General features: G+C 49.1%; 1 protein-coding gene across 1 annotated transcript; it reads left to right on the top strand.

The window, feature by feature from the left end:
• Positions 1-6,892: 6,892 nt before the first annotated feature.
• Positions 6,893-12,380, top strand: GRP (gastrin releasing peptide). Its single transcript, XM_086480341.1, has 3 exons — positions 6,893-7,040; positions 8,923-9,173; positions 12,327-12,380. Exons 1-3 carry the CDS (start codon positions 6,893-6,895, stop codon positions 12,378-12,380), a joined length of 453 nt encoding a protein of 150 aa, XP_086336467.1.
• The last annotated feature ends 824 nt before the right edge of the window (positions 12,381-13,204 follow it).

Genomic DNA, 13,204 nt, shown 5'->3' on the forward strand with positions numbered 1-13,204 from the left:
TCCTGATCTGCATCACCAGCAGCGTGGCCAGCAGGTCAAGGGAGGTGATTCTCCCCCTCTGCTCCGCTCTGGTCAGATCCCACCTGCAGTGCTGATTCCAGCTCTGGGGTCCCCAGTGCAAGAAGACAGGGACCTGCTCAAGCAGTCCAGAGGAGGGACATGAAGATGAGCAAGGAGCTGGAGCACCTCCCCTATGGAGAAAGCCAAGGGAGCTGGGGTTGTTCAGCCTGGAGAACAGAAGGCTCCTGGGAGACCTGCTTGCAGTCTTACAATATACAAAGCAGGCTTATAAGAAAGACAGAGAGAGACTTTTTATCAGGGCCTGTAGCAACAGGACAAGGGGCAACAATGGTTTTCAACCGAAGGAGGGCAGATTTGGATTAGATATAAGGAAGAAATGTTTTACTGTGAAGGTCCCTTCCAATCCGTGAAGATGACCTCTCCCTGCCCTGTGGTGTCTGCAGCAGGGCACGAGCTCTGTGCCCGCCATCACATCCCCATCGCTCTGTGCTCCCCGGGACCATGAGCATGGCAGTGGAGCTTGAGGCATTTTGTCTTCTCCAGGAAGCTTCAGCTACGACTGCCTCTGTCCAGCCAGCAAGAGTTCCTGAGACTTCGGAAACATAAATGCTTACCATTTGAATTCTCAAAATATTGAACTTCTCCACCACAAAAATCACAAAACCAAAAAATGTGATGGCTAATTCAGCACACTGACATACACTAGTGTGCAATAAGCAATTGCTTTGTTAAGCTTCAACTGTCTAGGTCTAGGGTTCCTAAAATGCAGCACAAATTGTATCAAATATCTTAAACTGTGCCCTAAATAAATGTTTATTATTTCATATTGTTCAGCTTCTGTAAAGTTGTGGAGCCCTTTTTCTGAAAAATGTCTTTAGTTCTTCAGGGAACTGTCACTGCAGAGAGTCCATTTCCAGGTTATTTGCAGAATGCCTGCCCTGATTACAGGTTTGAAGTGCTGAGGTTAGTCTGTCCAGCGTCTTCAACATTTACAAAGTATTCCTTAGTGATCGTGCCCTGTTATTACATTGGTGATATGCTTAAGCCATTGTTTGTTCTGCACATGTATTATAGCTGTCTAACGTCAGGATCACTACAAAGAAAATGATGAAAGGCACACCATTTTTCTTTTATCTCCTTTTATTTCCATAAAATCTGCCTTGCTGGTAGAACAATCATAGATGTCTAAAATGTAAAGGGAGTGAATTAAAGAGTGTTACTGTCGCAATAGCATTTAAAACCCATTGATGTTTTCCTGTCATGGAGCACAACAATAGTTCACTTTGCCATGGGGTAAATGAAAAGTAGGAAGGTATTTTAATTTTAAGAGAGCTGTTTCTTGATGTTCAAACACAAATTTATGTTATCAGCTTTCTTCTTTAAGAAAGAAAGGTTGTCTTGAATCAGTCACCCACAGTGGGTAACATGCATTTATTGTTCCTGGATCCTTTTCTGTTGGGGGGGTCCAGTATATTATTTTTGTATATTATCAAATTATTATTTTTCTGAAAATGTTAATAAAAATAAGAATTAGAATAAATCCATATTACCTTTTTACCTGTTACCAAGTGAACAAATAAATGCTAACAATGCACAGATATATTCACAGAGTGGGCTGGATCCTCTGCTGGGCTGAGGAAGTGGTGACAAGGCCAAGGGGAAAGGATGGGTCTTTTGGCCCCTCCCTGCCTGTTCAGACCTGGCTGCCCAGCATCCAAGTAATGCGATGAGCACAGAACAGGCATTCACCAGCCTACTGGTGGTCCAAACCATGGGAGCCTTGACAGCCTCTTCCATGCCGGTGCCCATGCACACCTTCGTGGGACCCCTCCCATGCAGCCCAGCTCCTCCACAACCTTAGCAGAGGTTTTCCTGCATGAGCCTCTTCATCCAAGAGAGCACTGCTGACGGAGGTGCAGGAGACCTCGCATCAATCTGCTCTACTTGCTCTTTGTTCCCAGAGGAGGGATGGTGTACGTGCTAATGCTTGTCATGCCTTCTCCCCTGCCTGGTGCATGTCACATTCACAGCTGTACCCTGCCTGAGGCTAGGTTGGGGTTTCTGTGGTAAGGGGGCTGCAGGTGGCGTGTCTCTCTGCTCTATTCTGTCTGGAGGTCTGTTGCAGTCACTGTTTCACCTGGTTTCTCACCACTATGTTGGTGGAGCTTTCAGCCACCACTGTGTCAAATCTCCTGCTATTGACACTTTCTATATTTGTGTATTGGAATATTTCAGTATCTTTGCAGTGGTTTGGCTTAGTTTTAAATAGACATTTTGAGTTTATTTATTAGGGATTGGGTTATTCTGCGCCAGTGCTGAGTTCTTTTTCCAGTCAGGTTTCCCTTTGCTGAACTGTTTGCAACGCCATTCTAGCTGTGACCCCACGTAAGACATTCCAGGGTACATAATGCATTAATTCATGCCTCATTCGTCCAAAGGTGCTAGCAGGGAAAGGCACACAATAAAAAGAGCATCTGTCAGTGCAGGCCAAGTAAATCCCTGGAGTTGGAGGGGACATGAGCCACGGTGTGCAGACAACAATCCTGCCCATGAAAAATCATCAAGGCCTACAGTTCCCAGTGATCATGGCATAGCAAGTGTGTCAAGGAGCAGCCTCTTCCTTCACAGCTCAACCTGCTTCCAAGAGCCGTCGGCTGCAGCAAGCAGAGCACCCCCAGGACAGGTGGTCACGTCTGAGACAGCACCAGGCCGCCCCAGGAGTCTCACCAGGGAAGCTGTGGGCAGAGACCAGGTCCTGTCACACTCACTGCAGGCCAGGGAGTGCAGACATACTGCCCACTAAAAAAGCAAATCATACATTTTCTCGGGCTCAACAAATGCCACTAAGGGTGTGGAGAGGGGTGGGGGTGGTGTCAAGCCACTAGAGTACTTATTGAAGAGATTCAGATAATTAACACAACTGCCTAATTCTGTGAGGCCATCAGCAAGAAGCATGGCTCGAGCACACACTCCACTGCGATTAAGGCATCCTCACCTCAGCAGAACAGCTGACAGTGCTCAGCACAGGACCGAGCGCATGCATGCCACCGCCACAGCTCCCCGACTCCTGCAAGCAGTGGCCAGCAGAGTCTGTGATAACTCATGACAGCCACAGCAGCGCCCTGGTCCCAGTCCGGGCCAGTGCCCCTGCAACTCCCTGCCGTTGGCACGCTCTGCACCGGCCAACCCCAAGGCTCTTCATCGCAGTTCAGGTACAACCATTCCAGCATCACGTTTTTGTCAGCCCATTGCACACATGTTCTGCCAGTACAGGATGTGGAAGAGTGGGTCAGTTTACCCCAACCCCCTGGACTCTGATGAGTTTTGGTTGCAAAACTGACTGTAGTCGTTCTGGCAGAGGATGAGGAAGGTCCTGAGGCTGTCCTGATAGACATTTTGATCCCAAAAGCCACACAAGCATTTCTCACCAGGCAGAAGAAAGCCCCAGCTATATCTTGCACATAACTGAAACAGCATTTGTGATGTGTCCAGCACATATACAAATAATGCAGTATATTGTGGGAAAAGCACAAGTTGTGCAGCCTGGGCTGCTTCGGAAAAATACAGGCCTGCCTCTAACACTCCCTACAGACACATTTGGGAGCCTGCTGTATTTCAGGTCCATTGCTGTGGGTGTCAGTTCTGTACATGCAAGAATCAAGACACACGTGCAAATTATGGGATTAAAGATCTTACTAGGGTCTGTTTCGTTTGAAAACAGTGAGAATAAACTTCCATTGAGCATACTCAATGAAGAGAGAAGGCTGTCATGATGGCTGTCAACAGAAAAGCAAAGGTAAAACTAAAAGAGACAAATAGGCCTGTAGGGTTGCTTTAGTTTGGGAAAATTATTGTTTTCCTTTTCCAGAAAAATAAAAAATCCTCAGACTGAGTGGTTGGTTTGCTTCAAATAATGCAGTTTAATTGTTTGGAGGAGTTAAACAGATTTTTGCATTTGATTTATGATAAAACCCTGAAAGTGTGTTTTTCTTGGCAAAAATATCCCTCTACTCAAAAAGCTAATCCTAACTAAAAAGAAAATTCAAACCCAATTTTGATCAACTCTCTAGATCTGTATTTTTCACTGAAACTTTAATCACCTAAAGGACAAACTAATTTAAACTTTCATTAAGTCCATAATACAAGGTATAAAAATGGGACTGTATGAGGAACAGTGTCAAATTAAAGTAGCTCAAGGCAGTACAAAATGAGGTTCGTGTGAAGGCATAGCCTCTAACACATGAACTGTATGAAGGTGTAGTGTATATACAAAACACAGGAGAGGTTTATTTGCTTGCACAGTGTTTGTGGTAAAACTGAGTAGGAATTCATGGTTTGGCACTGCTAGCCAAAGCTCGCTAACAGCACAGGTACTATCTGCAGCTATAAACAGTGAGAAGGTTTCAAGACTGCTTTATGCTGTTATAAGCCCTGCATAGAGCATCAGAAGCAAAACCAACAGAAACAGTTGAAAGCAGCCAAGCACTGTGCCGAGCAGAGTACCAGAAACAACCGACTTCCCCAGTGAATTTGGGCGTACATGGTGGTTTCAGGGAGATGACCTGCTGGTGGCTGCTCTCAGCTCAGCTGCCTGCTGGAGCAGGGCCTGACAAACCCACAGCAGTGGCTTCTGAAGCGACCGGCGCCAGGACAAGGGGCCAGAGGAGCCCCACTGCGCTGTGCACCACAGTCCCAGGGGCCACAGGGAGGGCTGGTGGCTGCAGCCTAGGGTTCAGGCCCCAGTGCAAAGGTGGGTCCAGCATAACAGCCTGGGGAGGCAAGGACAGTCCAAGGGCTTCCAGTACAGCTGCTGTATCTTAGGAAAGCCAAGTATTTTGCTTTGGGGTTGTTTTGGTTTGTTTTGGGGGTTTTTTTGGTTTTTTGTTTTTTTTTTTTTTTCTGAAAATGGAGAGTTTCCTGAAATCTTAATTTCCTGTCTTGAATTGCAGTGAACAATTAGAATTTCCCATGGATAGCAATATTGTACTTGATCAGCTGTCACTCAGCACAGAGCACATGTTGTCTGTAGCTGTACTGCAGGTTGCACAGTGAAACTCGTGATTGAAGCAGGAGAATACAATTGTAAATTAAACAAGAATGCATAATTAATAACCAAAATAAAAGACTGAATCACATTAATCAGTAAAAGAGGATGCAATAAACTAAGACTAAACAAGGGAACAATTTAGCTCATACAGTAGGATACACAATTGACTTCAAAAGTGATTGTACTAGATCGTTTGCCCAGTAATTATGTTAATTCACATCCACAGTATTTTCCATTGGGTATCGTTCAGTTCCAGTCATGCAGGGTTGGCCGAAGGATTCGGCAAGTTCCCTACAGTCAGCTCTGTTAGCTGTGTACCCTGCTTCCTGACATAGTTCTCTAGGCAGCAAAATCATCACATAAACTGTGCCAATTCCACATGACTTCATCCCTGTCTCCGTTGTTCTCCTCTGGGACAACCAGTGCATCAGGATATCTCTACTTCTCATCCACCCTCCCTTCAGTGTAACTACTTACATGCCTGAAGTTGAGCCTGCATTTAAGAGTTCCACTTTTTCATGGCCTTTACAGTCATATATTGTCTCCTTCAGTGATTCATCCATCCTTTCCTCTGTGTTGCCTCTTCAGGATGGAAATCTTTTCATCCATTAACCATTAAAAAGTTGGCCAGTTGCGGGTGCCTTAGAGTGCTGGAAAGTTGACAAGGTCTCTGTGCAAGGAAAGAATAAAGTCCTGTAAATCTGTGAGTCACCTTACCATCACCTGTGAGAGTAAATTTATGCATTACTAGAAATTAAAAGAAACCCTTTGCACAAGACCTATTTCAATGAGCTTCGAGTGGTGTTGCCCTTTGAGTCTGGCCATTTTGTAGCCGTTCCTCCCACTTAGAAAATGCTGGAGCATTGTTTTCTTCCATAAGCTTTTATAAAAATGTTTGCACCTGTTCGGTCATTTTAGTCTAGCACAGCAAACCACTTCTGCGAACATTTTCTTAAAGAAGTTAGATCTATTTTAACAGAGACTTCTTCCTCTGAAAAACAGCCCCTGTCACAGCAACGTGACGAGCCCCGCCGGCTCCCCGCTGCACGGCGGAACCCTCGTACCGACCAAACCCCGTCGCGTACGCCCGGCCCGGCACGGCGGCGGGTGACACGGCCCGGTGCCGCCTCGCCCGTCTCCTCTCCCCTGCTGCAGCCCCGCGGTGTCCCCGCGAACCACCGCCCCGCAGCAGGGCCGGAGCCGCGGCTGCTGCTGCCGCCCGCCCCGCGCCCCGCGGTCCCCCGCAGCCTCCCGGGCCACCAGCACGGGAGTGAGGAGCGGCGGGAAAACAAACTTCTGCCCAGTTTCTGGTTTTCGAACGCGATCAAGAAAATAGGCCCAAGGGAAACGGAGGCCGGTCCCTTCAAAGGCGCGAAGGCAGCCGCGGACCGTCCGCCCGCGGCCTGGCACGGGGTCGGGCGTCAGCCCCAGCGCGCCCTGCGCAGACGGGGGCCAGCACGGGGCGAGCAGGAGCGGGGCGGGCAGCGGCGGGGCGGAGGGCTGAGCCCTGGGGCCGGCAGCCCCTTGCCTGCTCCCCGCCGGGAGCCCGCCGGGGCGGGGAGACGGGCAGGGGGCCGGGGCTGCCGGCTGCGGCCCCCGCCCCCGCCGGAGGCAGGACGGAGGCACGGGGGGCCGGGGGCGGCCGCAGCCCCGGCCCCGTGAGGAGGCGTCAGGCGCGGCAGCTCCGCTTGCGCCTGGTCCCGGCTCCGTATAAATGGGGGGCGGCGGCGGCAGCGGCGGCAGCAGCGGCAGCAGCGCTTCGCCCAGACGGAGCCGGAGCCGGCCCGCAGCGGAAGGCGGCTTGGCGGCAGCGGCAGCGGCACGATGGGCGGCGGCGGCCCGCGGCGGCCCGGCGCTCTGCCGCTGCTGGCGCTGGCGCTGCTGGCGGCGCAGGGCGGCGCGGCCCCCCTGCAGCCCGGCGGCTCCCCCGCCATCACCAAGATCTACCCCCGCGGCAGCCACTGGGCTGTGGGTAAGTCTCCGTCCCGCCCGCCGCTGCCCGGCGCCCGGCAGCCCGCCCGCCTCCTCCCCACTCCGGCTGCCCGCGCTGCCGCTGGACCGGACCGACCCTCCCTTCGCCCGGCCCCCGCCCGCACTTCGCCCCGCCCGGCGCCGCGCCGGCCCGACGGCGCTCCGTGCCTCCGGGGACAGCGGCTCGGCGGCCTCGGCTGGGAGGACAGGGTTGCGACAGCCCGGCGTCCCACGGGGTTCCCCGGGACGGCTGTGCCGTCCCCGCCGGCGGGGTGCCGCTGGCAGGGTCCCCGGTCCCCGACGGGGCGGAGGGCCGCTGCGAGCGCACAGGCGGTCTCCGACCCGCATCGGCGCCGGGGTTCTCGGCAGGGCGCGGGGCCGTGCCGCGCCGCCCTGGGCAGCGCCCGCAGGAGCGGGGCGTGCGGAGCTGCGCCCGGCGCCGGCCGCCTCCCGGTGCTGGGCACCCCGCCGGTCCCTCTCGGCTCTACGCGCGGCGGGCGGCCCCGGGGCCGGGGTCCCGGCCGTGGTGCCGAGCGGCGCAGCCCGGCTCGCCCCCCGGCTCAGGCCGGTCTTGTCCGTCCGGCACCGTGCGCCTCGGAGCCGAAGACGCGGTGCGAGGACGTCCCCGACGGGCGCTCGCCGGTACCGGCCGGCGTCGGCCGTGCTCTGCGCGCTGCCCGGAGGCTGCCGGGCAGGGCCGGGGCAGGGCGCGCCTCGGGGCCGCCAGCCCCCCGCCACAGGCAGCCCCTGCCGCCGGCGGCCTCCCGCCCCTGAGCCTCGGGTGCGGAGCTGCGCTGCCGCGACAGCCACCTACGTTCCGGGCAGCCGCTGGACCCCGCCGCGCACTTGTGGCGCAGAGGGTGCGGGGTAACGCGGCTCTCCCCGCTGCCTTTAACAGGTTTATTTGGCGATTATGTCTCCTGTCGCGCCGTTCTTCAGAAAAGCAGGAACCCAGCCCCAAGCCTGAAGGCAGCAGGGTGGGGCCCACGAACTCCCCAGCACCCTAAGGCACAGCCAACAACTCGGGGAGCCCCGGTCCCAGCCGGGGCCCGGGGGGATCAGCCTGGAGGAGGCTCCTCCAGTGCTGCCTCTCCCCGTCCCGTTCCCAGTAGCCTCCTTTGCAGCCTAAAGCCTGCTATGATTGCATTTTGATGACGGTAAAGCATGGAATATCAAAAGTGCATCCCGTTATCTCCTAGCAAGGCACTGGAACACAGGCTTACACCAGAGTTCCCACATCCCGTGCCAAGGCAGGGAAAGTCTAAAACCTACAGCTTCTCCATCTAGTGCTTATTCCAGCAAGTCTTACCAGGTGCCTCACTCTAGCTCCAGGCAAAATGCTGGGTTATTTCTGCCCCGTTCTCAGCAACGTCTTCTCTGACAATGTAGCATAAGAGACGGAGGAAGTTAATTGTGTGTGACACTGTGACAAAATCTCCAGTCCCAGCTGTGCTTTGACATCATCTAACCCCTTCCCTTCCCTTCCCTTCCCTTCCCTTCCCTTCCCTTCCCTTCCCTTCCCTTCCCTTCCCTTCCCTTCCCTTCCCTTCCCTTCCCTTCCCTTCCCTTCCCTTCCCTTCCCTTCCCTTCCCTTCCCTTCCCTTCCCTTCCCTTCCCTTCCCTTCCCTTCCCTTCCCTTCCCTTCCCTTCCCTTCCCTTCCCTTCCCTTCCCTTCCCTTCCCTTCCCTTCCCTTCCCTTCCCTTCCCTTCCCTTCCCTTCCCTTCCCTTCCCTTCCCTTCCCTTCCCTTCCCTTCCCTTCCCTTCCCTTCCCTTCCCTTCCCTTCCCTTCCCTTCCCTTCCCTTCCCTTCCCTTCCCCATCAGTCAATCAGAACTTCCAGTTGATGTTTGGTTAACTTCAAGCTACGGCCATTGTTCTTACAGGACATTTAATGGGGAAAAAGAGCACTGGAGATTTTCCTCACGTTTATGAAGAAGAAAACAAGACACCATTTTCAGCGTTACCTGACAATATCAAGCAGCTGGAAGATTATGTGCAGTGGGAAGAAATATCAAAATATTTGCTACGGCTGTTGGAAGGGAATGAGAATAAAAGTGCTCACTTTTTAAAAGGAGGGCTTCCCTGGTATACCAGGAACACCTGGGAGACAGATGACAAGAGCAATTGGAAAGATGTAAGTAAATAAAACCTGTAGAAACACTCCATATATTCAAATTTCATTTTACAATAACATATCCACTTCCTCTAACTTGTGGATTGTCCAGAAAAGTAGCAGAAATGCATCTTCTGCACCAGTCATTCCGTAAAGTAAGACTCTACTCTTGATTACAGATTGTCACTCGCTGATTGTGGGTTTTATGAATTAATTTGCTACCGGGCATAAACTCAGCCATCATTTAGCAGATTTTAGTGTCTGGATTCCCTTCCAGTTGCTTGGTCGCTCCATTCTTCTCTTTCCTAGCACTTCATGCTCAGATGACGGTGTCAGCAGCAAGTCCTGTGCTAGCCCAGCCAAACCAAGCTGGTGTGGGAACGCAGAGGGCAGGAGGAAGGCAAAGCGTGCTGGATGTGAAGCTGCGTCACAGCCACTGTCCCCTCGGCTGCCGTTCTGGCTGTCCTTACCTTGTCTGGCTTGTGGGGTGCTGCCCGTCGGTGGGTTGGAGGGCTCCTGCTCCCAGCTTTGCTTTATCTCATGCAAGTCTTTTCCCCAGCTGGTGGTGCTGGCCACTCCTGTGGTCTTCCATGGGCTTGCAAAATGAGTCTGTGGCTACTGATAGACTATCACGTGTATCTGGGAACTACCTCTTCTTCCCTCAAATTAACGAACTTGTTAGCACAATTTCACAGGATAACAAGACTTTGTAATGCATTTCTCCCCCTTAATCTTTTGGAAAATGCTATAGAATTGGAAAAAAAAAACCAAAACAACAAAATCCTTGGAAGGAGATCAGCGAGGTTTTACAGGACGTAACCAGGGTCTAAATGACATAATGTAAACTGCAGAATTTACTAGAAAACTCCCTTCTTTAGAATGCGTCTGGTACAGTAATGGTGATATAGCTGCAGAGTTATTTTGCATGACATTGAAATAGAATAAAAAGATCAGTACACTGCCTTAAAGACATTAATGGGAAGGGTTTTTTTCTTCCCATATCCTACTGTAATATGATGTAATTAATATTCCTGGGCTAACTTCAGCTCAGACTCCCTCCTGAATTCCTGGTGGGGTGAAGTCAGTGAAGGCTTTGGTTTTGATTAGAATATGGATAAATATTTATACATTAAATTAAGCCATGATCTAAGTCTCTTACACCACTGATACGAATGCTGTACATAGGTCTCTTTCTGGCTACAGCTTTATGATAGTGATGCTTATGATAGCTGTGATTAATACCTAAAAAGGAAACTATTTATCTCCTCTTCAGCTCTGCACTGTGCAGCTTTGTAATCAAATTAGATTGATAAATTCCATTATGCTATGTAAAAAGGGAAATGTTTTAACTTCTAAAAGTATCTGGTACTAAATCATACTTACAAAGGCTGAAAGTTGCCTCCAGTGAGTTGAACCATGTCCATGTGTGTGTCCTTTTACCCTAAATTAATATCCACGTTTTTGTGGTCAGACACTGAATGTATACATGGAATAATGAGACTAGTGCCTTAATTATCCAGATTTCTCCAATCATTGGTTTAAAAAAAAGTCACGTCTTTCTTGTGACTAAGATATGGCAACTTGCAGAACCTAATTTTGCTGTAGAACCTTTGATTTCCAGCGTTCAACAGTTACTTTGTCTCCATATTGAAGTAAAACTTAATCATGAAAGTACTACATAACATGAACATCTGATTAGATTCAGCCTAGGAAAGATGCCATGTGTTTTCCTTTGGCTTCAGAAAGTGAAAACCCAGCACCTGAAAGTTCAGCTATGTATCTTTTTGAGACCTGCCTTCCAGATGAAGAACACCTGAAGATGAAAGGAATGTGCTTTACTTTTCTGAGGGTTGTGATAATTTCCTAACATTTAAATAATGATAATTGTTATTTTTAATAAAGGAAGCCTTCTTTATTTGTAAAGGTGGACTTCTGCTATACGTATGAAATTCAGTCATACATGTACACAGTGATACGAGAGCATAAATGACTTTTGGATTTTGATTCTGTAGATTTTTCTGGATATGGGGGGTTCCATGTTGCACAAACTTTGGTTAGACGGCACCTTTGTTTAAGGTGCTAATGAGAAGTTCGTACTTGGCATTAAATACTTTTCTGGCGAGAGTGTGTTTGAGATGGAAATAGAAACTAATTCTAGGAGGAGCCAGAGAACGTATTTACAGCCCGTTACTATTCGCTGAGAAATGGCCTGTTGGACTGAGGTACTGAAATGTGAAAAAGGTAAATCCTGAGCCCTGCTGTCAGCTGGTGGAATAGCTGTCTCAATGCCACCTGGCAGTCGAGGGGCTGCAGCTCTCACAGACTCAGCGTGCACTTGCGGAGATGCTAACCCAGGGAGTCTGTGTGTGCTCAGCCCTTGTTCCAAGACACACTGGGAAGAAATGTGCTGTGAGGACTTGGTTTCATGGACTCTTTCAAATTTAGTTGATTTAATTTAAAATTTGAATTTTAAATTTTAGATCGGGAATACCCAAAGCTAAAGGCTGCACAAGCAAATACAGACAGTACTTCAGGTAACACAATTCAGGGTTTTGCTTATTAGCTCAAATTCATTCAGTGCGTTATTCACCACTAATGCTCACATTTGCTGTACCTTTCTTACGAATAAAAAAATTCTTTCTAAAAGACTCACCCAGAGTAGGGACAGTGCTGTAACACACAAATATTAAAAAAAAAAAGCCAAAGAGGTGAGCATAATAGTTCTGGGAATTAGGCTGAGGGTGGTGCACCTGAGTTATTTTCTTCTGATTTCGGTTAATACCAGGCAAATGAAGATCTTCCCTGCTCTTTATTCTGTGAATAAATTACAGTGAAAGTAGTTAAAGATCAGGGAAAAAATATCTCCTGCAAGTCGGCCTAAGTGTAAAAGTGAGTTGGAAAATAAGCTTTAAGTTGTTTCTATGACTTGGATTTTTAACACTGAGACACTGTATAAATGAGATGGCAGACAGAATTATTTGGGAGAATTACTTTCCTTGTACCCTGGCAGTTGGTTATTATGCTAACCAAGACAAATGAGGTCTATTTTGGAAAGATTATTAGGAATGTGTTTGTTATGTGAATCCACAGAGCAGATATATATTAGGCTTATTAACTTAGTGAATTACTTTTTTCAGGACTGGTCTATAAATAATATTTTTCTCTTTTTATTAGATGATGGACTATCTGCTTCAAGTTGTGAATATGAAAGAGAGCGCTCCAAGCTGAAAGAAGGTCTCTAAGTCATGAAGAAGTGGGATACTTTCCGTAAGAGACTATATTTCACAAGCACTTGATTGTACCAGATAATCAACAAGGTCTCTTTTCTGTAAACAAGATTTCCTTTGTGTAAAATATCTAAATACACATATTCTTGTGTGTTTCAGCAATGACTAAACTCTCTACTTCATTTTCAAGGTTGTGTTTTCTCACTCGAATGGCTTTGATATATATAATTGTCACGGAAGGGTCTTCCAATTAACTATATGACTTACCTGTCTAATCAGTTCATCTCTTAGTTTGAAACTACATGATATTTCAACATTCGCAATAAATAGTACTAATAAAAAGGTTGAGTTTATGCTTTTGTTTGAGTTAATAAAATGGAAATTGGCTGTGCCACAGCTAGTAACAGAAACAACAGAATGATTCATTTTCCAACAAAGCTCTTCTTCTCCTTGAATTGCTCCCTGGTCTGTCATTATTTTAAGTAGAGGGAAGCTGGCGCTGCCTTCCCAAGGTATCGATAGGCCATGTACCGAGCATGCAATGCACTTGCACACACAGGCGGCAGGGAGACCTGCTGAAAGATGCTTTGCCTCCTTGTTTGACTTGGAGGTGAGACGGAAGCTCAGCATGCTCCCACCACAGACTCCTAAACACATGTTGGCAGGTCCAGTGATGTTGTACCTCCACATGAGAATGAAGGAAGAAGATTGCCTGCCAGGGGAACAAGCTCATGAAGACTTTTGTGGGGCTACAGTGCGCCGTAGCCAAGTGTCTTGGTTCGAAAGACAGGTGTCTGCAGAGGAAGGCAGGAGCCTCCCTTGAAA

The sequence above is a fragment of the Leptosomus discolor genome, chromosome Z (genome assembly GCF_034619465.1).
Source record: "Leptosomus discolor isolate bLepDis1 chromosome Z, bLepDis1.hap2, whole genome shotgun sequence".
Lineage (NCBI taxonomy): Eukaryota > Metazoa > Chordata > Aves > Leptosomiformes > Leptosomidae > Leptosomus > Leptosomus discolor.